The sequence below is a fragment of the Acomys minous genome (assembly GCF_964271855.1).
Source record: "Acomys minous genome assembly, chromosome: 16".
NCBI lineage: Eukaryota > Metazoa > Chordata > Mammalia > Rodentia > Muridae > Acomys > Acomys minous.
In genome coordinates, this window is record NC_140498.1 from 19,933,867 (window position 1) to 19,959,897 (window position 26,031).

Consider the following 26,031-nt stretch of genomic DNA (forward strand, 5'->3'; position numbering starts at 1 on the left):
TCCACCCATCTACCCATCTAACCCATCCACCCATCTACCCATCCACCCATCCACCCATCCACCCATCTACCCATCCACCCATCTACCCATCTACCCATCTACCCATCCACCCATCCACCCATCCACCCATCTACCCATCCACCCATCCACGCATCTACCCATCCACCCATCCACCCATCTACCCATCTACCCATCCACCCATCTACCCATCCACCCATCTACCCATCCACCCATCCACCCATCCACCCATCCACCCATCCACCCATCTACCCATCTACCCATCCACCCATCCACCCATCCACCCATCCACCCATCCACCCATCCACCCATCTACCCATCCACCCATCCACCCATCCACCCATCCACCCATCCACCCATCCACCCATCCACCCATCCACCCATCCACCCATCTACCCATCCACCCATCTACCCATCCACCCATCCACCCATCCACCCATCTACCCATCCACCCATCCACCCATCCACCCATCCACCCATCTACCCATCCACCCATCCACCCATCCACCCATCCACCCATCCACCCATCTACCCATCCACCCATCCACCCATCTACCCATCTACCCATCTACCCATCCACCCATCCACCCATCCACCCATCCACCCATCCACCCATCCACCCATCCACCCATCCACCCATCCACCCATCTACCCATCTACCCATCTACCCATCCACCCATCCACCCATCCACCCATCTACCCATCCACCCATCCACCCATCCACCCATCCACCCATCTACCCATCCACCCATCCACCCATCTACCCATCCACCCATCTACCCATCTACCCATCCACCCATCTACCCATCTACCAATCCACCCATCCACCCATCTACCCATCCACCCATCTACCCATCCACCCATCTACCCATCTACCCATCCACCCATCCACCCATCCACCCATCCACCCATCTCCTCATCCACCCATCTACCCATCTACCCATCCACCCATCTACCCATCCACCCATCCACCCATCTCCTCATCCACCCATCCACCCATCTCCCCATCCACCCATCTCCCCATCCACCCATCCACCCATCTCCCCATCCACCCATCTCCCCATCTCCCCATCCACCCATCTCCCCATCCACCCATCCACCCATCTCCCCATCCACCCATCTCCCCATCCACCCATCCACCCATCTCCCCATCCACCCATCTCCCCATCTCCCCATCCACCCATCTCCCCATCCACCCATCCACCCATCTCCCCATCCACCCATCTCCCCATCTCCCCATCCACCCATCCACCCATCTCCCCATCCACGCATCTCCCCATCTCCCCATCCACCCATCTCCCCATCTACCCATCCACCCATCTCCCCATCCACCCATCTCCCCATCTCCCCATCCACCCATCCACCCATCTCCCCATCCACCCATCTCCCCATCTCCCCATTCACCCATCCACCCATCTCCCCATCCACCCATCTCCCCATCTCCCCATCCACCCATCTCCCCATCCACCCATCTCCCCATCCACCCATCTCCCCATCCACCCATCCACCCATCCACGCATCTCCCCATCCACCCATCTCCCCATCCACCCATCTCCCCATCCACCCATCCACCCATCCACGCATCTCCCCATCCACGCATCTCCCCATCCACGCATCTCCCCATCCACCCATCCACCCATCTCCCCATCCACCCATCTCCCCATCCACCCATCCACCCATCCACGCATCTCCCCATCCACCCATCCAGGCACTCATTTGTCCACTTATCTACCCACCTATCTGTCCTTCCACCCACCAACTCATCTGCTCACCCATCCATTGATCCACCCACCTACCACCACACCTATCTGCCTACTCGTTCACCCACACCCAGTTATTTATTTAGCTTTGCTTATATTTCCCTGTGCATGTTGCTTATCTGCTGAGGATGCCTGTGAACCATGGACTCCTGCGACAAGTATTGAGAACTTCTCAGCCTCATGCCATCATGGACGTCTTGGGAATACGTTAGGCATTCTGTGTCTGGGGCCTACTGGGAGGGACTTGTAGGCTCTGAAGGCTGACTAAACACTGCGAACTATGTTGCCCATGGCTCTCCATAACTCCACAACATCCCCTAGGAGAAGATGCTTAAAGGCAAAAAGGTGAAAGGGCATCTCCATGGTTACTCACTCAGCAGATGGATCTGAACACACATGACAAATGGCTTGGTCTTGCTATCCTATAGCTGCTGAGCTCACTTTCCAATAACTCAAGGTGTCCCATGGTCACTTCACCCCTACAGTAACAGCCCTACCCAAGGACCATCTAGTATTGCTGTGGTCACTTACTGGTTTGCCGTCCAGACCCAGGGGTCCCTGGAATATGAGAGAGAGAGAGAGAGAACAAAGGTTACATAAGGAACATTCTTTCTAAGTCTTAGGACCCCTGTGCATTATTTAGTGACAAGAAAGCATGACCTGTCCTGAGCCCTGAGGTCAGGGTACACACCATGTGGCCAGGGTAGGTAGTGGGGGAAGGGCATCTGTGTGTAGTCAGCCACTCAGAATTTGTTCCCCTGATAACAGATCCCCAGCTCTTCTCAAAAGCCCTTCCCATCACTAGGGTGGGACTGTTGAGGGTTGTCAAGGTGACAGATGCAGGCCTGGCATGCCAGCTGAGGCATAAGCATCATGTCTCAATGTCTTCAATGGTACTTTCAAGGGGAAAGGGGTCTCTTTCCTCCCAGTGGGATTGAACCTAGGGCTCCTTGGTCACCCCCCCCCCCCCCCGGCACCCCCACGTGGCTTGAGAGAGAGCCACAGAGAGGAAAGCAGAGCTGAGAGTCTGAGAGAAAAGACAGAGCTGAGGGCTTGAAGCTGTAGTTGCTCAGTGGGCCTTCACACTTCTGTTTTCTATGTTTCTCTTAAGCCAGCATGACACTTAGACTGGAAAATTCTGGAAGGCTGAACATAATCAGACATATGACAGGAGCAGTAAGGGCTGGGAGAAGCTTCCCTGGCCAGGGCTGAGAGTAGGTATCTTAGGACTACCAGGCCTCTCTGGTGCCTGCAGAGGGCCACTGACCCTAAGGGTCACCTGTCTACTGAACAAGTCTCAGCAATCTCCCTATAGGGACAGATGGGTACAACATGTGGAGATGCCGTGGACCAGGGCTGTTCGGTCTCTGCAAGTCCTGACCTCCTCACTACTGTTCTCTCATCCCCACATGTAATTCACTCTTTTTTTTTTTTTAAGAAACATTTCAGTTTAACATATACTTCACCTTTGACCCCAGGAGCATTGCCTACAGCCTCACCCTTCAGAGTCTTTGCACATACTGTCCTCCTGCCTGGCTCACCGTTCTTTTCTCTGAACATCTTTAGGTGGTTACCTCCTCTTCCATAAACCCTTCCAGGTTTCTCTGCATCTTGGAGTCAGGTTTTCTGTCCCTGTTCCTTGTAATACAGTCTGATGCTTGCATGTGACACATGGTTAATGTGCGTTCTACATAAGTGTCTATGACAGCCAACAAGAAAGCGACCTCCTGTGGCACTTGAGCACAGGAATGAGGCCTGAGTTGGAGCATGTGGCCAGGGAATGCTTTGATCAAACATTCCTCATCAGAAAACCTGAGCTCAGCCAGGAGGTGGTGGCACACAGCAGTAACCCTAGTGCTCGGGTGGCAGAGCCAGGCGGATCTCTGAGTTCGAGGCCAGCCTCGTCTACAGAGTGAGTTCCAGGACAGCCAGGGCTGCGTAGAGAAACGCTGTCTTGAAAAACCAAAACCAAACCAAAACCAAAAAAAAATCCCCAAAACTCAAAACTAGCCCCCCAAACCCTAAACCAACAAACCAAAACAAAACAAAAACAAAACAAAAAGCAAACCAAACAAAACCAAAAAACCAACCAAACAAACAAAAAACCCCAAAATCCCCAAAACAAAAACAAAAACTTGGGTTCTAGGCTGCACCTGCAGTTCAGTAGGTAGAGAGTGCTTGCCTGGCGTGCAGAAAGCTCTGGGTTGTCAATCCCCAGCACTGCATAAAACCCAGCACACCTGTAATCCCAGCCTTCAGAGAGCGGAGGCAGGAAGATCCATAAATTCAAAGTCATCTTCAACTTCATAGTGAGTTCAAGGCCAGCCTGAGCTACGCCAGACCCTGTCTCAAACTCTGAAACTTCAAGTAGCAACATGACGGCCAGCGAGTGGACTCTTCCACGCCCTGACATGTTGCTTCACGCTCACGGTCAGTTAGCGTATCTCATTTACAGCTGGCCTGGGCATCGGGAGTATTTGACCTGTCGGGGGTTCTGTGTTTAGACTTGGGCCCATCCCTACTCATCCCTGCACATCACACATATTCAAATACACGTTGAGGATCCGCCATCCAAAAGGCTTGGAACACATGCATTTCGGGATATCTGCATTTACATAATGAGATATTTTGGAGACAGACCCAAGGGCGGACATGAAATGCATTTTTGTTTCATTTGCATATTATCCCCAGGTCGTGAAGGTAATTTTGCGCGATGTTAATGATTCTGTTTGCTAAGCGCAATGTCATGTGGTGGAATTTTCTAATTGGGGTTTTATGCCAGCACCCCAAAAGTTTCGGATGAAGGGTGTCAACCTGTCACACGGGAGAGGAAGGAGAAATGGGACAGATAATGAATGCGTCCTGGCAGTGCAGAGCCAAGAAGGGACAGGTTTATCTTTGGGTTGGGAGTAGTAGAAATGGTTAGGGAGAGCTTCCTAGGGGAAATATACTCGGAGACTTGGATCTGATGTGGATGTGGTGAACGTGAGGGGAGGTAGGCAGTGTGGGCAGGGAAGAGCCCAATTAAACTTGACCCACAGCCATGACCCTCATCTGCAGAGGGGGTTCTGGCCTCATCTCTCATGAGGCCTGGGTAGAGCTGTGTCCCTAGGCCTCTGACTCAGTCTCCCTTCCGGGTGAGTGGTTGGGCCTCAGGGAATGCTGGGTAGTGGGCAGTTACTGGGAGTGCCTCAGAAGTAGGTAGAGGAAGGAACATCCTATTTTTTTTTTTTTTTGGGTGGTGGTTGATACAGGTTTCTCTTTGTAGCCCTGAGTGTCCTGGAACTTACTCTGGAGACCAGGCTGGCTTCAAACTCAGAGATCCATCTGCACCTGCTTCCCAAGTGCTGGAATTAAAGACATGTACCACCACTGCCGGCTGAACATCCTGCTTTGTGGTCAGATGGACCCACCTGACTTGATAACATGCTCCGGATGTCCCTTCTGTCCTGGAGGAGGATGGATGTGGAAAGGGGAGGGCTGAGTTGATCTGAGCTGTGAAATTTTCTAGGATGGAAACTACCTATCTCTCCTGTACCTTTCTCAGACTGATGCCCCATGGTCTACTATCCTGTAGACTCGTCCACGGAGAGAGATTCTGTGGTCCGGTAAGTTTGAGAAACATTTGGTTTTACTCTGTGAGGCAGGTTTCTTTCCCATAAGCCATGTCCAGGTAATTTTCTAGCTTGTGGGTTTCTGAGTGGCAGTGTTCCCAGGCTCATGGGTGCCCCCTCCCACCTCCCATCTCAGGGCCTGGCAGAGACTTAGCATAATAACCCAGGTATGAGGTTATATGGACTATTTACAAAGTAGGCATTCCCATGGGCTGGAAGAGGCGTAAATCTGGCTTTGTATGCTTGTGTGTAGTGTGTGTGTGTGTGTGTGTGTGTGTGTATGTGTGTGTGTGAGTGTGTGTGAGAGGGGGGCATGGAGGGAAGGAGGGAGGGAGAGAGAGAGAGGGAGGGAGGGAAGAAGGGAGAGGGAGAGAGAGAGAGAGAGAGAGAGAGAGAGAGAGAGAGAAAGAGAGAGAGAGAGCGCCTTAGGGAAGGATAGGGGAATGCTCTGTCTAAGGTAGACTGACTGGATGCATGCTCTTGGTCTCTTGGGGTTGGTATCTCTCCCATCAAGGCAACCCACCCCTGCCCTAAAAAATGGGGAATCAACCATTAGCTACCCTGTCCTGCAAGAAACACCAAAGAGAAAAGTAGCTGAGGTCAGGGACTTGAGCCTCGCTGGGCCTGGATTCAAATTCCTCCTCTGGCCCACGCTACCCTGCCTCTGGGAACCCTCTCCTGCCTGATCAAAGCCACAGGACCCACCAGAGCTTTTCATCACCTTCCGCCCTCCATGAAACCCACAGCTGGTTACAAGTCTCAGTTCTGCTTGAAGTCACTTTTCCTCAAGGAGATCAGCTGGCTCCCGGATGTTGCCGGATGATCCAAGAAGCAAATAAAAGGACAGGCTGCACATGAATTGAGAGCAAAGCCTCAGGGCAGCCGCAGTCTTCTGCCTCACTCAGTGACTGGGATGTTCCAGGCCTTGATCTTCTCTATAAGGTGGGAGACATGCTATTCTCTCTCTGTCTCTGTCTCTGTCTCTCTGTGTTTGTTTTTGTTTTTTTGTTTTTGTTTTTTTTTAAGACAGGGTTTCTTAATCTGGCTGTCCTAGATTCACTTTGTAGACCAGGCTGGCCTGCCTCTGCCTCCTGAGTGCTGGGATTAAAGGCACACACCACCATGCTCGCCCATGCTGCTCTTTCAAGTGACAATTTCAAGTTGAGCCCAGGTCAGCCTCCTTTTTCCTTCTTTTCCCAGATCAACTCAAGACAGGGGACAGCCACAGGCTAGCTGACACAGAACTGGTGTCTGAATTAGGTCTGGCAGAGGTAGTGGTGGGAGTGACCTTCAGGAGGCTTTTTGAGTGGGTATCACCTACTGACTTTTTTTTTTTTTTTTTTGGAGACAAGGGTTGACACTGTAGCCCTGGCTGGCCTAGAACCCACTATGTAGACCAGGTTGGCTTCAAACGTACAGAGATCCAGTTTCCTTTGCCCCAAAATGCAAAGATAAACGTGGACCACTATTCTTTTAACAAAAATTATTTGGGGCTAGAGAGATGGCTCAGTGGTTAAGAGCATATGCTACTCTTCCGAAGGTTCAGAGTTCAATTCCCACAACCACAAGATGGCTCACAACCATTTCTGAGATCTGGTGCCCTCTTCTGGCATTCAGGTGTACATGCAGGTGGAATGTATACTGTATACATTATAAATAAATAAATCTTCTTCTTTTTTTTTTTTTTTAAAGAGTATTTGCTGCTGTTACAGGGGATCTCATTTGGCTCCCAGAAACTACATAATGCCTCCATGGGCACCAGGCAGGCACACGGTGCACATACATACTCGCAGGCAAAAACCTAAATAAATACAAGGTCTATTTATTCAAAATGATTTAATGATTTAACTATTTGCTTCTCTGTGTAGCCTTGGCTGTCCTGGAACTCACTCTGTAGACCAGGCTGGCCTCAAACTCACAGAGATCCACCTGTCTCTGCCTCCCCAATGCTGAAATTAAAGGCGTGCGCTACCACCACCCAGTCAATTTATTTTCTTTTTAACTATGTGTATCCGTGCCAGCAGAGGCCAGAAGAGGACCTGGAGTCCTTGAAGCTGGAGTTACAGGGAGTGGGTCTTTCCCTCAGTGCCCCAGTGGGTCTCTCCTAAGCAGGGGTCCACGGAGCCATCTTTTGAAACTGAGAACAAGCAGGGCAGGAGGTTTCTGACACAGTAAGTCTGGGTTGTGGGGTCTGGAGGGTCCATTCCTGGACCAGAGAGCTGTGGGAGCTGCCTGCTTCATGTTGGGGATGTTAAGGGCTGGCTCTGATGCTTTCCGCTGCCCTCCACCCAGGCAAGGATAAAGGCAGTGGTGAGGGAGGTTATCTGAGAGTTGGTCCTTCCTAGGTTGTTTTTCCCCCTTTTCTCAAGACAGGGTTTCTCTGTGTAGCCCTGGCTCTGTCCCAGAACCCACTCTATAGACCAGGCTGGCCTTGAACTCACAGATCTGCCTATCTCTGCCTCTTCAGTGTTGGGATTAAAGGTGTGTGCTACCACCGCCAGACAGTCCTTCTTAGCATTTGCGTGTGTGTGTGTGTGTGTGTGTGTGTGTGTGTGTGTGTGTGTGTGTGTGTGACCTCTTCTTTCCAGAAGAATGACAAACCTCCTATCTTGTTTCTTTTTGTCCCTACTGTCACTCACTAGCTGTTGACAGGTCAGTGACCGCCAGCCTGAGTGATGCCCGGGATGCCCTGGTGAATGCTGTCATAGACTCCCTCTCAGCTTACCGCTCTTCAGTCCTGAGTGGCCAGCAGCCAGGCCTCATGGTTCCTTTCTCTCTGAGGCTTTTCCCACTTTTTGTGTTGGCCTCTCCTGTGGAGGTCAGAGTCCAACTTCTGGGCATCACTTGACTCCTTCCACTTTGTGGGTTTTGGGGGATTGAACTCTGGTCATTATTAGGCTTGACAGCAAATGCCTTTACCCACTCTCTGCCTTACTGCCCCCCCTCCCCGATTTTTGAGACAGAGCCTCCTATAGTTGGCCTTGAACTCCAGATGGTCCTGCTTCCATACACCCCCTCCCCCAGCCCCCCACTCCCGCTGCTAGGATTATGGGTATGTATTGCTATGTCTGGATTGATTTGGGTCCTTGGCTCACCTTCCCTGAGATGGGCAGGAAGGAACCAAACCAACAAACTGGCAACGTTTAGATGCACGCAGAACCACTCTTCCCAACCAGAGCTGGGGCGGCTGTCTTGCTTTTTCGCTGTAATTAATGCTGACAGGTCCTGCTGGGGAAATGGAGTCTTCAAAATGCACTGGGCCAGGGCCCCTGGATGAGGGGAGTTTACCAGGATTATCAGTTCAGGGCCTAGCAATTAAGGGCCAGATGTTGACAATTCATCAAATTACAAGGCTGGTGGGGTTTGAAGTCCCAGCCGGGGAAGTGTGCATTCCTCTCTGGAGGTTCTTGTGAGCCTAGTCCCAGCCTTCACTGGGGCTAGCCAGCGGGTGGGAACAGGGGTCAGCCCCCTCTAGGCAGGTCAGCCCCGTATGGTTCTGACTTCTCAGGCCCGGCTGTTTGCATACACACGGCCTGGAGTTCTAGTCTGGGCGTTAACAATTCCCCCCAACTTGAGTTCCCTGACCCAGGAAAAGGGAAGAGCCGGCCTCAGTGTGGGGGTTCAGCTGTGGCTTGTGGTCTGCTGGTGGCCTTCTGCTCTTTCCAGAGATCCAAGGTCTGGGTGTTTGGCGGAGTAGCCTCTGTACCCCAAGACATAGCAAGCTCTAGACCCACAGGTGTGTCAAGCTGCATGTGGCTGAGGACAGCTATGAATGCAGCCCTGATATAAAATTGTAAACTTAGTGTTTTGTTTTGTTTTTTTTTTTTTTGCAATGCGTTTGTAATTTTGCAGTAGACGTACAGGTGAGGGCTAAGTGAGATGGCTCAGAGGGTAAAGGCACTTGCTGCCAAGCCTGACAACCCGAGGTCAATCCTTGAAACCCTCATGGTGCAAGGAGAGGACCGATGACCTCAAACTGTCCACCGATCTCCACGCGTAGACTGTGGCATGCCTGGTCTCTCTCTCTCTCTCTCTCTCTCTTTCTCTCTCTCTCTCTCTCTCTCTCTCTCTCTCTCTCTCTCTCTCTCTCTCTCTCACATACACAGGTAAAAATTAGCTATACAGATGATGATGATGACAAAAGCCAGAGGTTTTGTCAAGTAACAACCATGAGGTTAAAAAATAAAAACAAAACCCACCAATCACTACCACCACCACCACCACAAAAACACACACACACACACAAAAAAAAACACCTCAACCCAAACCAGATTAGCAGCCATGTTGAAAAAAAAAAAACAAAACTCCTGACAGTTCAGTTCGCTATGCAGAGTTTGTAATTGTCTTGAAAAGAAGGAAGACCTCCCAGCCCCTGGGACATGGTCCTGCCTGCTCACAATTGTACTGCCTTCTCCTGGGCACGGCCCCAGGGCCCTCGCTACACTCTTTCCTTATGTTTCACATCCGCCGGCTGCCTGGGAGAGTGACCTGCCAGCCCTGTAGGGGCATGGGTGTGCAACCCTTGGCCTAGGTCTCTTTCAGCTGGGACACTCTGAGCCACGAAAGCAGCTGGCCTCCATTTTGTGGGGGGAGGGCTTGCTCGGTGAGCGGCCTGTGTTGGCTGGAAGCAATTACATCTATGTCCCCATCCCACGCCACGGCTGGAAGAGGTGGTATTTAAAGGACTAAGCCTTTGAACTGATCCCAAATATCTGCTTAAATTACTTATTCACCCATTATCGGTATTTGGTGGGGGAAGAAACATGATTACCTTGTCAGGTATCAGGAACAATTGCCCCTCTTTGGGGAGAGACAGTAAAGAGCTGTGACTTCCAGTGGGTGTGCGAGAACTGTCTCTCTGAGGTGTTTGTGTGCCGGGAAGCGCTGGGCATAGCTGACTGCTCTGCGCGGCTCCAAGTCCACTGTGGCTCCAGGGTCCAGGGACAGAGACAGCTCACAGGTGGTGGAGGTAGACCCCAGGACTGATGCGCCTGAGGTAATGCTCCACCAAGCCCGGCTCCAGCTCTACCACCCTGAGCTGCAACATGGACCGTCCTTGATCTCCATAGACAATAGAGGCAGAAAAAATAACACCGCCAGCCAAAAAAAAGGTTGGAAACTGTATGGATCCAGAGTAAATAGCAAATTTGGATTCCCAGCTTTTCTTGGAATATCAGAAAGTGCTGTGAGGACTGCTCTGCCTGAACTGATCTGCAGGACAGCATGTAGAGCCTAGTCCAGCCAGTGCCCAGGCCTGTACACTTTCTTGCTGGCATTTTTCTTCCTTCCTTCCTTTCTTTTCTTTTTTTTTTCAAGACAGAGTTTCTCTGTGTAGCCTTGGCTGTCCCTAACTCACTTTGTAGACCAGACTGGCCTCGAACTCACAGAGATCCACCTGCCTCTGCCTTCCAATGGCTGGGATTACAGGTGTGCACCACCGTGCCTGGCATTCCTGCTGGCATTTTTCTATTTTTTTATATTATTTATATATTATTACACAAAATATGATTATTATTTATACTAATTATATATTTACATATAAAATAAAAATCTATATAGAATTAACATGCTAATTAAATACAAGTATAATTCTATTATTATGATATATAAATATAATTTATGTATTATATGTACTTTTTTACCCCCAACCCCCTATATTATTGTCTTTAATGGCTGATGCCTGCAGGGTACCAGTGAGCTCATGAGCTCATGTTATAGGAGCTGAACTGTCTCTCTGGTCCTTCTACACTCCTGAGCACAACTCGCCTCCCTCCCAGACCAGCCTCCACTATCTTCCATCCCTGGTTTCCTGAACAGACAGGGAACAGAGGATAGCATGCTGGCCACGCCCCTGCTGTCCAGTTTTCCTTGGATGCCCGTGTGCTTCTTTGGGATAGGGGAGTGGAACGGCTGCGATGGCTCCCTTGGGACTTGGACATCAGAGGGAGGAAGCAGATGACTTCACAATGAGGCTAGCCGCGTCACCGCTTGCTCCTCATCAGTCTGGACCTGTCTTGCAGGGGGGTCCCCCATACCGCCCATTTGCCGGCACCTACCTGGCTTTTGCTTTGTTTTGGTTTTTCTTTTTCTTTGGGACTGGGTCTCACTTTGTAGGCCAGGCTGGCCTCGGACTCAGAGATCTGCCTGCCTAGTGCTGGGTGGGATTAAAGGTCTTTGCTAGTCACAGTTCTGCCCTAAGAAAGGGTCTCATATAGCTCAGGCTGGCTTTGAACTCATTATGTAGACCAGGATGACCCTGAACTCTTGATCCTCTTTCTCCACCTCTTGATGATTGGTGGGCATTGTCATGCCTGGGTTTCCACCCCCTACCCCCTTGAGACAGGGCTTCTCTGTGTAGCTCTGGATGTCCTGGAACTTGCTCTGTAGATCAGGCTGGCCTCAAACTCAGGGATCTGCTTGCCTTTGTCTCCCGAGTATTGGGGTTAAAGGCATGCACCATCACTGCCTAGCTTTCATACCTGTTTTTTTTTTCCCCTTGAACTCACAGCAATCCGCCTGCCTCTGCCTCTCGAAATGCTGGGATTAAAGGCATGTGCCGCCACATCCGGCTTTCATGCCTGTTTTTTTTTTAAAAAGATTTATTTATTTATTATGTAGACAATGTTCTGCCTGCATGTACACCTGCACGCCAGAAGAGGGCACCAGATCTCACTATAGATGGTTGTGAGCCACCATGTGGTTGCTGGGAATTGAACTCAGGACCTCTTAACCTCTGAGCCATCTCTTCAGCCCTCATGCCTGTTTTTTTAAAAAAAGCGATGCAGGAAGGATCTCTATGGAACCCAAGGCTTTGTTTATATTAGGCAAACACTCTACCAAGCGAGCCACATTCTCAGCCCTCCTATTTGAGTTTTTGTCCTTATGTCACCTCCATTCCTTGAAGCAGCACCCCTGATCCCCATCTCGGGTTTACAGGTGCTCACAGCTACTAAGCCCTCTTGGCACTGACCACAGCCTAACGTGAAGCTGGTGCTTAGGTGCATTGTGGATCCTTCTCTTGATTAGGCACAGGCTCCGAGGAACTGAGGACCCTTGGATGCATTTCTTGCTACTACATCAGAAGTGCCAAGGTGCCCTGAGCTGAGAACACAATAAACCTCTGTTGAACACCAAACATCCGTTTTTCCCCACCAGCACCTGTGTCTGAACTATGAACTATGAGCACTAGAGGGCGCCCTTGATCTGCTATCTGCTGGTCTGGCTTGGGAGGCCAGACGGGACACTCTGTGCTTAGGGTGCTCACCCAGACAAAGCTCGCTAGCCTCAAGGGCTCCCCTTGCTGGCCTGGGTGACCATAAAGTGACAGGAACGCATTCACTGAACCCAGCGTGAATGCCAGGCTACTTGGATCTCCTAAATTGCTACTGGAGATGTAAGGAGTGTAATCTCTGCGGGGCTGGGATATGCCTGAGGTCACACAGTCTACGGGGACCCAAAGCGCATCTTTCTCAAGTCACGGGAGCTTCAGGAACAGCTTCCTACCCACACACGTGTCTTCTCACCATCTTTTCCTGGCTCAGTGCCCCAGTTCCTGTCTGTGAGCATGCTCCTCCATGCTGTAGGCTGTGTGTGGTGAAGTGAGAGGTAGGCTTGCCACGCAGCGAGCAGTCTTCAGGCACCACGCTAGGACCGATTACTGGCAACCAGCAAACTGAGGACCCATCCTCGTCACTGTGCTGTTTTCTCTTCCAGAGTGACATGTGGACAGGAGGCACCCCAGTACCAGGAAGATGCAGAAACGGGAGGGTGTGTGGCCCTTGGAAGCTGAGCATAGGAGACAAAGCTCAGGGCTCCCTGGCTTTGTGGTCACTTCCCTTCCCTCGACAGCCTCACACGGAGCGTTCTGAAGAGACTGAGGAATGGAGAGTTTGGCCCAGACAGTGGTACCTGTTTCGTTCTGCCTCAGGGGAGGGGGCTGGGGAGGAAGCCAGTGTGGAGGCCCTCTTCTGCAAGCCCAGATGGCTCTGTCTTTGAGGTTCCAATCTGGGGGCCATTATGGGGGACTCAGGAAGTGTGGTTTCACCCCCTCCTCACTCTGCCTAGCATCTTGGGGGCTGGGAGGTGCCCTTCAGGGGTCAGATGAGAGCGAGCCAGAGGATGTTAGAATTTTAAAAAGCACATGAATTTGGGGGTATTACAGATGAATCGTTTAACTAATTGCATTTTTACAATCAAAGCTGTTTTTGAACTAGGAGAGTGTAAGGAAGCATATGAGTGTGTGGCGTTCCTGGTTCCTTTTTGTTACTTGATTAATTCCAAACAGTCCAACAGAGTCATTCACTTCGAAATTGGTCCCAGGCTGGGCCCCTGTCTCGCAGACCACATTTCAGCCCCGAGCTTATACTGTCCTCTGGGACCTTGGCTGTCGATGCCCCATGACTGATGTTGGAGACTTTGCAGGTCCTGCCTCCCTGGGCTCTGTGAGTTTAACCAGACGGAGGCCTGTGGTTGGTGCTCAGTCCCCGGAGATGCCTGAGTGAGGGTTTCTGATTCTAGTGGGATCTGCCTCATGCCCCGTGAAGATCTGATTCCTCATTAAAGCTTTTTATTGTATTCATTTACTGTGTGTTGTGTGGGTGAGAGCGCCGTGGTGCTTGTTTAAAGGTCAGAGCACAACTCTCAGGAGCCAGTTTTCTGCTTCCACCATGTGGGTCCTGGAGATTGAATTCAGTGGTTAGGCTTGGCAGCAAGCACCTTTAGCTGCTGAGCCATAGAGCCGGCCCCAGGTCCAACCTTAAGACTTTTACCCAGCAACTCCTCTATCTCAGTTTTCAATTCTGTCTTTGTCAATAAAGCACTGCAGATGCCCCCTGGTGAGTCACCCCGCCCCCTTCCTCCTGCCTCTGCCCTGAAGCCAGGATGCTTTAAAAATATGTGGTGGGAGAAAACATTACTCAAAACGCTGGTCATCAGAAGTGCTTCAGGAGCCGGGCGTGGTGGCGCACGCCTTTAATCCCAGCACTCGGGAGGCAGAGGCAGGTGGATTGCTGTGAGTTCGAGGCCAGCCTGGTCTACAAAGTGAGTCCAGGATGGCCAAGGCTACACAGAGAAACCCTGTCTCGAAAAACCAAAAAACCAAAAAAAAAAAAAAAAAAAAAAAAGAAGTGCTTCAGGGGGCTGGAGGTACAGCTCAGTGGAAGACTACCTAGTGTGCAATTAAAATCTATTTTCGATCCCTAGTATTGCCAAACACACACACACACACACACACACACACACACACACACACAGGCAGGAAGACCAGGAGTTTAAGGTCATCCTGGCTATTCAGGAAATTCTAGGCCAGCCTGGGCTATATAGAGTATGTGCGTGCACATGATTAAATAACTAAAACAGGGCTCTAACTGTGAAATTCATACATGGCGCATATGTACTTTATACACTGACCCCAAAGGTACTCTTATTTTATATTTACAATTTATTTTTTGGTGTTTTGAGATAGGGAATCATAGCCCACGCTGCCCTGGAATTTTCGATGTAGAATCAGAAACCCTCACTCAGGCATCTGTGTAGTAAGTAAAAGGCATGACAATCAAGCCTCCTATTTAAGAGATGCCCAAACAACTTTAACATATAAAAGCTGATTGATTCACCAAAATTCTGGAATACCATGCCTGGGGCTCAGAACTTCCCTCTGCTGATCAGTGCAAGATCCCTGCTGGTTTTTGGCTGCTCTGTTCAGTTTCAAACGCTATACCTGCAATTCAAGTTTAAACCACTAGGTGACAGGCCAACACAAACTTTAACAAACAGGTCAGGTCTCTGGAATAAAGGGTCTGACTCCTAGCCAGACCTTTAATTCAGCACTAGGGAGGCAGAGGCAGGTATGGATCTCTGTGAACTCAAGACCAGCCTGATCTACAGAATGAGTTTCAGGACAGCCAGGGCTACCCAGTGAAACCCTGTCTAGAAAAACAAAAACAATAACAATAACAATAACAATAACAAAAACAAAACAAAACAAAAGACTACTAATCAAAGTCTACCCTACATTTAAACAAGACAATACATATAGACATATATTTAAAAACTTATCATATTGAAATAAATTGAAAGTATGATAATACCCAGAGTTGGCTAGACTCTGGAGGGAAGTGCGGCATTTCTGCTCTGTTGGTGGCATTGTAAATGAGAGCAAGCCTCCCGGAGGGCAATTTGGCAATGCACATCAAAAGCCTTAAACATGTGCAAACCCTTTGGTGCAACAATGCGACTTATAGACATGTATTGTATGGAGATAATCACAGGAAGAAGCCTTTACTTACTCCCAGGATGTTGATGGTAAGGATGAAAAATTGTCCTTATAAATAATATAACGTAGAGACTGGCCAAATAAAACTATATATGCAATCATATGCAATGCTATGTAACCATTACATCCTATAACAGTTTTTAATGACGCGGGAGCGCCTCGTGATATATCAAGTGAAGGAGAGAGGCATGTCCTTATAGCCTTGTTTTTATAGTGGAAGTACGAGAACAGAGCTGCACATAAAAATGCTAGAAGAACAAATGAAAATAGTGAGATTTATTGTCTGTGGGTGGTAGGAGGAAGGACGATTGCTTTTTCATTCTTTTTTTTTTTTTCTTGGTGCCTTTCTCTATTTTCCAAACGTTTTACAATGGACATGACATGCATTTATTGCAACCATAAGGTTCTGTTAACAAGCCCTTAGGGGCACAAAGGACAGACAGCCTCTGTTCAGGAAGAGTGTGGGGACAGTGACCCTGGAGCCCTGTCAGCTCTGACCCCCTTGAGTCCGTAACCTGCCTCACAGATGTGGGTGGCCCCTGTTGCCCCCTGTCCCTTAGCCACTCCTACTGGCTACACATATGGACCTGGTTTTAGGTGCCGTGGGGGGCAGGGAGAGACCAAATGAATGGAGAGAGCCACGCCAGGGTTCCTACCACAGTCTGCCTCTTGGCTTCATCTTTTCTTGTTCCCCGCCCCCCACCCCCACCCCCCACTAGAAACTGTTGAGATTCTGGGTTAATGGGAAAAAGAAAATTCTCCCTGGTTCTGCAGGGAGCTCCTAAGATTTCCTCAAACAAAAAGCATCAACACTAAACCCCAGCAGCAAAAGAGCTGTTCCTAAAACTGACCAATCTCAATGCTGCGTTCCTATCCAAATGCTTGGGTGAATGCTGAGCAATTAGAGGGATTTCCTCATGTATTTCCTCATTTCATTTTTATTCCATCTAATTATTTATGTGTTTATATGTATATATATATATTTATTTTGATGCAAGTCTGTGTGTATATGTGGAGGCACGCAGGGCACAGTGTGTGTGTAGTTAGTACACACTCTAGCTTTGTGGAGTTGGCTTCTTTCATTCCACCTTTTGCATGGATTCTGGGAAAAGGATGCTGGCAGTCAGCTTTGCGCGGCAAGTGCCTTTACCCACTGAGCCATATTGCTGGCCCTTCGTCTCCATTCTAAAAAATATTTATGCATTTAAGTTGTTTTTTAGACTTATTTTAAGTACATGAGACTTTTGTCTGCATGTATGTACGGATGCCTGACGCCTGTGGCAATCAGAAGACGGCACTGAATCCCCTGCACCTGGAGTTACATGGTCGTGAGCCACCAAGTGCATTCTGGGAACCAAACCTGGGCCCTCAGCAAGACCAACAAGTGCTCTTAACTGCTGAGCCGTCGGGTTAGGCTGTGTTCATTTATTTCTGAGACAGGGTTTCATGTAGCCCAGGCTAACCCCAACCTCAGTATTGGAGCTAAAGATGACTTTGACCTCCTCTTCCTCCTCCTCTTGGACGTCAGCACTCCGAGTTTGTGGGGTGTGAGGTACTGAACCCAGAACTTTATGCATGCTATGTGAGCACTCTACCAACCGAGCTCTACCCTCATCCTGAAGGTTTTACCCTGGAGGGCTTCGAAGGTGGATCGGTAGGCAAAGTACTTGCTGGGCAAGAGTGAAGACCTGAGTTTAGGTCTGCAACACACAGGTATAAAGCCAGATGTGGTGGCGTGCACTTATAACGCCAGCACCGGGGGCTCAGAGGAAGAGCCAAGCAGATCTCTATAGTTTCTGGGCCAGCCAAGCCAGTCAAAATGGTGAGCTCCAGGTTCAGTAAGAGACCCTGACTCAAAAAAATAAGTCTCAAGAAGAGACTTGATATTCTATGAGCATATACAGGGGGAGGAGGTCCCCCTCAGTCACAGTCATAGGGGAGGGGAGTAAGGGGAAAATGGGAGGGAGGGAGGAATGGGAGGATACAAGGGATGGGATAACAATTGAGATGTAATATGAATAAATTAATAAAATATATTTAAAAAATATTTTTTTGGGTGGGTAGGTGGGAATAGGACTGATAGGGGAACACAACTGAAATCCATCTCCAGCTCCACGTGCTCACACAGGACAAGTGCACCTGTGTAGGTGTGTGAGCACACATGAGCTTTATGTTGGGTTGGGGCTCAGTGGTACAGCAGCTGCCTATGATGCACGAAGCCCTGGGTTCAATCCCCCAGAACCACATAAAAATTACCTGTAAATCTGTCATTGTTCGTACACGAGCACGCTCACGTGGTATAGTGATCTATCCCAAACACACGTATTATGTACAACATTGGCAGTTGCGGGGACCCCTCCCGGGAGCCACTGGTAACTGACCGCAGGCTGAGGGCCTGGCTGAAGCTCGTTTCCATAGGCCAAGCCTTGAACTCCAATCCTACAGGCGAAAGTAGCCCATGCAGTCTAGCCTCTGCCTAACTGGGGCTCTTTCTCTCTGGCAGCCCGGAACCCCTCCTCATATAGGCCGCAGGAAAAGGACAGCCCATGTGGCAGGACCAGATCCAGGACCAGACCCACGTGCTTAGGGCATACAGCTGGGTGAGCAGCCTTGCTCCTGGCATTGGTGATAGGAATGCCCTGTGCTCAGCAGTGGGCCAGCTCAGTAGTGAGATGTAGAAAGGGGCCCATCTACCAGCTGGCAGAAGGCGACCATGGCCTGTGATGCCAGCTTTCTAGAGGGTCTTATGGGTTCCCTCATCACTCATTGGACCCAGCTTGCCCCAGTGACCTGAGCTGCTGTTTCAAGAACTCAGGGTGGCTGCTTCAGGCTTGCAAACAGGAAATGAGGACATCTGACCTGCTGGGCCTTCCCTGACCTCTTTCCTTGAGAATTACCTGTATCAGGACACAGGAACCCTTGAGATCCTAGCACACACATCCTCTCTGTGGGCCAAGCTTGGAGCTAGACATCTGCCACATGCTACGTTTCACATTTAATCCCCTCAGTCTCTTTGATGGCCCCATCAGATGACATTGATTTGCTGTGACTGGCCATATCATGGGTGCTCCTCATGACTCTCTCTTCACCATAACCCCAGCTCTCTGAGGGAAGGGACTTTTGTTGACAATCTCCGCTGACAGGAAGGAGTCTGAGGTTTAGCGACACTTGCCGGGGTGGGGGTGGGGTTTGCTACTCCAGGCCTCTTGGCAGCTGTTCAGAACAAGTCCCTGCCCCTTGGGCAGGAAAAACAATATGACTTCCATCACCAGCCAATCGCTCAGCTGCTCTCAGCTGAAACTTCCCAGCCTCTGTTGGGCCTTGCACGCACAGAGAGGCTCAACTTCCAGAAGTTCACTTTATGACTTTTGCGGTGGTGTGAAGGCAAAGCAAAGCAAAGCCAAGCACTGGTAGCAACAGGACTTGCAGCTTACGATCTGGCTCGCCAGGGTAGCTAACGTGCTGTGTTCAGATACTCCCGCAGGCAGTTGCAGCTCCATATCTGCTCTGCGACCCTGACTGGGTAGAGGTGCGCGCATGTGTGTGTGTGTGTGTGTGTGTGTGTGTGTGTGTGTGTGTTCCTGAAAACCCTTCATGTCATGTGCAGGAGTCAGAACGAAGGAGGCTTGGCTCCTCCCCAGTCAGGAAGAGGTTCTGGGATAGCATAGGATCTGACCCCAGAGTGCTCAGTGGGATGTCACATTTCATGCAGAGCCCCAACTGTCCTAGCCTGAGGGTTAGACTGCTTATAGAAGAAGCTGCCTTATCCACCCAGGAGACTCCAAAGGGGCCTGGATCCTAGCTCAGAGTTGCTTTGGGCTCAAGGTAAATGTACTCAAAAGGTCCCATCACATCCTGGAGTGGCCCACTATGTGACCCATTTTGTACTTTATGCGGAATTTTTGGGTCTCTGTTAGTTTCTATTCCCACACTTTGCTTGAGGCCTTAGTTATTTCTTTCACAGAGGAAGAAATTAAGGCTCAGAGAGGGTGGGTGCATTCCCTACTGTCACTCAGCTATAAAGCTGTAGGTTTGGAATCAATCCCAGGTCTCCCTGACACTCAAGGCTGCACTGTTTTCCTCAGCCTCCTGGGAGGCATACCCTGCTGGACAGGGGACCACATCGCCATTGCCAGCCAGTTCTGAACCAGCCGCCATTTCCCTCCTCTGCATGCTCCGACCTGAAGGCACAAAATAAACCCTTACATCTGACAGACAGCCCAAGCTCTGTTCTGCAGGTGTCACCAATTTCTTCCTCCTCCTCTTTTTTTTGGGGGGGGGGGGCAAAAATCTTACTATGTAGATCAGGTTGGCCTCAAACTCAATGGTATTTCTCCTGCCTCAGTCATGTCTTACCACACCTGGCTTGGTCCCTACTTGTTCCATGCATCAGTACTTCTGGAAGCTACCATCATCTTCCCTAACCTTGGCAAGGCGGCAGGGTTACCCTATCTTCTTGTCTTTGCTATGGTACTCATTTGGCCAAGATAGGGATAACAACCCCAAGTGCAAGCTAACTTGTCTTTTGAGGTACTCATACCATGGTGACTAAACTGGTGCTAACCAGCTCCCCGATTCTGAAAGGTAAGATGGCAGGGAGCCCCTGCTACTAGGAAGAGGCACAGCAGTGTCTTCCATGAGGGTACGCCCCAGTCAGGGCCAGCCTCGAGGCTCAGCAGCTACGCTAGGCTGGAAGGAAAGCTCTTTGCTTGGCTTAGGAGGCATCTCAAGGAAGGTCAAGGGGGGGGCGGGAGCTGTAGGGGAGGGCGGGGGCGCGGCGGGAGGGGCGCCCAGAGTGCATACTGATCTTTCCACAGAAAGCAATCGCTCGGCTGCCTGCCGAGGAGCACGGGAGGAGTGAGGTGGAGCGAGACAGTTCAAGGTTCAGGAGGAGAATGTCGGATTAAGAGGAGGAGGCAGAGAGAAAGAGAACAAATAAAATAAATGTCAAATTACCGGGTAGCCATCTCGTCCTGATTGCCCCTGTGGTGATTAATAAGCCATTAATAATCAGAGTTTTGGCAGAAAACCATAAGGCAATTGCTCTTAACTCTGTCCGGTCACACCCCACCCCCTGCTGTTATCTTTGTGGTTCGCAGGGCACGGACACTGCTGGTTATAGTGTACTGGTTTGGTGTGTGTGTGGGGGGGATGATGCCAGGCCTCTGGTGGGGCAGATAGACAGCAGCTTCTTCCTTCAGAAGCCATGTGGGAGGGGTTTCATCGTCCGTCCTGGCATATGACAGAGAACATGTGGTCTTATAGGGCATAAAGGAAGTGACACAACCACTATGACCAAACCAGGGCCCAAAAATCTCCTTTACACAGTAGGCACTTAGTTCATCCTTGCTTCTACTGGGACAGGTTGAGCTGAGAAAGTTCTGGAAGCTAGAAATATGGGGGACATGTACTGCTACTGGCTGTTTCTCTGTCCCCCAGCTCAGGTCAGGCCTGATCAAGGGCACTGATCCCAGACACGGTGTCCCATACATGGATATACGCCCCTCCCCCCCTCCTCCCAAACCTCTTGCAGTGGTAGCTTAAGAATTCCTGTTTGCGTAACCCATTTAATATTTTAACAACGGAGCCAGAACAAAACCACAACTTAGCCCGCGTTTTGCATTTCCACAAGTTTGCACGACTTAGCTCGTGTCTTTTGCATTTCCACAAGTTTGCACAAGCTGCCTCCAAGGGGCCTCAGGGAACACTCTACCCGGAAGTTCACTTGTGGCCAAAAACCTACACATTTTTGTTGGCCTGCCTTTTCTTTGGCTCAAAGTGATGCTACATGCACAGAGCAACCCCCGAATTCCGAAGGGTGCTAGTAGGGGGTTGGGGTGGGGGCGGGGGTGGGGAGGATCTGGGAAGTAGAAGTCAGAAGCAAATGGCTCATCTAGAAAGAATTCCTCTGGAAGGTTAATTTTTGGCTCCGGTAGACTGTCCATGCGCTGCCTGAATGGATGCACAGGGATTTATCTGGCCCTGAAAATCCGCCAAGAGGAATCAAAGGCAGATACATCCATAACCCAGAGAAAGTGGGGCCGCTGAGTGGCTGCCATCAAAGTGGGCCTCCGGGTGGCCAAGGCGGGAGCCTCTCTGAGCTTCCCTTCACACTCTCTTAAATGTAGAGACATTTTTACTTCTGGTGCTGCCTCCTCTGCCAGCCAGCCAGGCTCTCGGAGTCCCAGCTGGGAGCAAGACATGCTGGCTAAGAAGAAAAATGAACTCCAGGATCCAATGTTCAAGCCTAACTTCATCCTGGAGCTACTGTCTGATGCCTTTGCCAAAGCATTGTGAGATTAAAAAAAAAAAAAGAAAAGAAAAGAAAAGAAAAGGTACAGGACACTCTGGAGATATGGGTTGGCACTTACATTTTTGTGCACAAAGTTAAAAAAAAAGATTTGGGGAGGAGTCACTAGGTTTCTGTGCACTCTCTTGAAAAGAAGCTGTTCTAGAATGTTCCAGTGGGCAAGGTGAGCTCAGGGATTTCTTCTACTGCTTAAAAACTAATTCAGCCTCTGCCTGGGATGGACCCTTTGTTGTTGTTGTTGTTTATTTGTTTATTTCTGAGACAGGCTCTCATGTAGCCCAAGCTGGCCTCAATCTCCCTATGTAGCCAAGGATGGCCATGATCTTCCCGCCTTTACTTCCCAAATGCTGGGGTTCCAGGTGTATACTGACACAGCGGGTTTTATGTGGCACTGGGGTTTGAACCCAGGGCTTCTACATCCCAGGCAAGGCACTCTATCAGTTGAGCTACATCCCTGGCCTTTTCCTTTGTTTTTAAAGCACATGCGTCTCTAACCAAAAGTTCATTTCATGGGGGTTGATTTCATAGAGAGAACCAAATAAAAGCCTTATCTTTCTCGGGAGCACAGCACAGAATCCGTGACACTTACTGGAGGACCTGCAAAACACAAGCAGAAGAGGCACTGTCAGCATCATCGAAGGTCCCTCCCTGTCCTCAGCACAGCCCTGGCCACTCTATCGCATCAACCTCAGGCTTCAGGGTGGCTCACAGTACTGCCCGCAACGGTCCTGTCAACAAGGGTCAGTGCAGAACCAAGATAAAATACTTTTGTCCTTGGAGGGACCAGGGTGGCCATGTGGGAGGTTCCCACACGCATGGGTTTCTGTGTTCATTTCATGATGCTGGTTGGCGCCATTCACGTTACATTCGGGAAAGCTTAATATGAATTTAGATCTTGCTTGTCCAGCCAGCAGGTTTTTGGGTTTTTTTTGGGGGGGGGAGGAAAGAGATAAGGAGAAGAAAACGTTTCGGGTATATAGAAGGGTGGGGGTGAAGGCATGCTATACATATGGTTGTGCAGAGGTGGGGTGTGTCACCACAGCCCAGGTCTGGGGTTTGATGTACATGAGGAGATTGAAGGAACGGTACAGAGCAGTGCGTCTCAACCTTCCTAGTGCTGCAACCCTTTACTTCAGTTCCTCATGTGGTGGTGCCCCTCAACCATAAAATTATTCAGCTGGTACTTCATAATTATAACTCTGTCACTGTTATGAATCATAATGTAAACATCTGATATATAGGAGGAGATTGATACGCGACCCCCAAAGAGATTGTGACACACAGAGGTTGACAACTGTTGGAATAGAAATTGTGGTAGGGACTTCAATAAGGCTTGCCCACAAAAGATAATGGATGGTGACTCTGGCTTCTGAACATATATGTGTGTAAACACACACACACACACACACACACACACACACACACACACACACATACATACAGTACTTGAAAAAAAAAATTGTGCCTGGGGCTGGAGAGATGGCTCAGAGGTTAAGAGCACTGACTGTTCTTCCAGAGGTCCTGAGTTCAATTCCCAGCAACCACATGGTGGCTCACAACCATCTATAATGTGATCTGATGCCCTCTTCTGAACTGCAGGCCTACATGCAGGCAGAGCACTGTATACATAATAATAAATAGATACATCTTTAAAAAAAAAAAAAAAGAAAAAAAATTGTGCCTGTACCAAACTGGCCATTGTCATTAGTTTCTAAGTATAACAACGATTTGCATATCATTTACATTGTATCAGGCACTTAGAGATGCTTTACTGTGTCTGTGAGGATGTGTGTAGGCTATTATGCATATATAGTCATTTTACACAAGGGACTTCAGCCTTGGTGGGTCCTGTGGATGCTAAAGGATGGCCAGAGTCAGTTCAGTTAAGGGGCAGGGCATTCCTGGAAGATGGTCTCTCAACTCCCCAAAGCAACGTGCCTCTCACAAAGGCTTCCACCAAACCAGCAGCCCCTCTGCTCCCATCACACCTCAGCCCTGTAGGACGAGGTTGCACACAGGCACCGGAACAAGGAGTATGGCTGCTTGGGCAGCGGTGAGGGGGGAGCCCTGTGGGTAAGGAAGGGCTCAGTAGTGAGGACAAGTGTGAGGAGCCCTGCCTAGCGGAGTGTTACCTTCAACAGATGTTTAGGGGGGAGAAAGGAATCTGGGGAGCGTAGGGAACTCCACGGATGTAGTGGGGGGCCTATCTTGGCCTGCTCAGGAAGGAGGCTTAGTTGGGTCTGGTTGAGGGTAGAGGAAATGAAGCCGGAGCAGGATGGAGAAATCAGAGATGGGACAAAAATCTAGGCTTTTTCTCAGATGGAAGTGGAGCAGGGGAGGGAAGGCCAGCCAGGCGCAAGGTCTATTTCCATGTTATGGAGAGTGGAGGGCTGGATGCTATGGGCGGGGGCGGGGAGGCCATCATCACTGAAGGATTCAGCTGGGGCCAGAGCAGACACTGGGGTACGCTATCCCTGACCGGTCCCAGCAGTAGCAGTAAGAGGTGAGAATCTGGAGACAGTACTGTCTGACTGAAGGGGTAGTGGGGGAGGGAATTCAGAAATGTAGGAGAGATGGTCAGGATTTTTTTTTTTTCAAGACAGGGTTTCTGTGTAGCCTTGGCTGTCCTGGACTCACTATGTAGACCAGGCTGGCCTCAAACTCACAGTGATCCGCCTGCCTCTGCCTCCCGGGTGTTGGGATTAAAGGCATGCGCCACCATGCCCGGCTATATGGTCAAGATTTTTGACTGGAAAGTGGATGTATTACTACTCCGCCAGTGGTAAGGCAGAGGCCATGTTTTCCCTAAGTCTACACTGGGGCTCAGCAGGGCACGGCTAGCTATCATAGACTCTGAACTTCCTGTCTTCCAGAGACTGGAAAGACTGACTAATCACCTTCTTGAGACCAGATGAGCACGCCTGCCTGCACCTGTCCATGTGCCGGCCTCTGGGCCCATCCTCCTGCTAATGCCCCCTCGGGTTACTGGAGAAGGAACTGACCCACTCCGATTAAGGCCAGTTTCTCCCTCTGCCTTTTCCAGAATGACTGACGTCTGACAGCTACGCTGATGCCCAGCTCAGGGTCTGGCAGGCACAACACACTCAAAAGGCACTAAAGAGTCAAGGGCAAGCGGGCAGGGGATAGGAGCTGCCTGCTAGGCCAGCACCTCGGCTAAACCCTTGGCACGTGACCTTGTTATACAGTTTACTGGGCTGGCACAGCTGCTGGAGGCAGATGCTACGATCTGTAGCAAGTGGGTAACTCGAGGGAGGTGGCTTGGGCAGGGGACCTGGCTTAGGTCCTCCAGGGGTGCCTCCTTAGAAAGTGGGGCTGGTCCAGGTCCCCCGATTGACCGCATGATTTCCCGCCTCCAGAGCCTGACTTCACCATGTGTTTTGCTCTCTGACCCTTGGGGGCACACAGCTTCCTAACATATGTGCTAAGCCCCAGAAGGTGGTTGCAATTAAATGAGAGCCAGATGACTTCGCCTGAGGAAGCAGGGGGTTTGGTAATTCTCAGGACTGTCTACAGAGTGGCTGTGGCCTGCCAGGGCTTCCCAGTCTGCGAGTCATGCTCCTTAGTCAACCACCTTAGGGGGTTAGGAGGGACGGACTGCCTGCCTGGGTGGGTGAGCTGCCTGCTCGGTGCTGACAGCTGGGTGGTGGGTGTGGGAACCCACCCTGTTCATCCAGGAGCTTTTTGGCTCCTCCAAGGTCAGTCATTTCGCTAGAGTCTCCCAGAGGTGCGTTTGATCTTCCTGCTGCGTATCTCTGCCAGCCTGTCCTGTGGTCTGAGGGCGCTAGAGTCACTGCCCTTATTCCCAGCCCCACAGCTGTTACTGTTGTCCTAGAGTCTGCTCCCTGCATCTGCTCATGACCTGCGCTCCCTGGTGTGAACAGGCCTTCTGCTCACCTGCCCATGACCTGCGCTCCCTGGTGTGAACAGGCCTTCTGCTTGGCTCACTTAGCTAGCTCAGGTGTGATGCCACCGCCAGGATCTATACCCTCAGAACCCGAAGCTTTCCCTGCAGAAGCTCAGGAACCTTCTGCGATG

General features: G+C 50.2%; 1 protein-coding gene across 1 annotated transcript in view; it reads right to left on the reverse strand.

Moving 5' to 3' along the window:
- Positions 1–26,031, reverse strand: part of COL23A1 (collagen type XXIII alpha 1 chain) — a 292,792-nt gene that overhangs the window by 41,775 nt on the left and 224,986 nt on the right. Inside the window, exons 4-6 of the mRNA XM_084763840.1 lie at positions 22,565–22,572; positions 20,622–20,648; positions 2,310–2,336 (exon numbers count right to left, since the gene is read on the reverse strand). Coding sequence (XP_084619966.1) covers positions 2,310–2,336; positions 20,622–20,648; positions 22,565–22,572 — 62 coding nt within the window. The remainder of the gene's footprint in view (positions 1–2,309; positions 2,337–20,621; positions 20,649–22,564; positions 22,573–26,031) is intronic.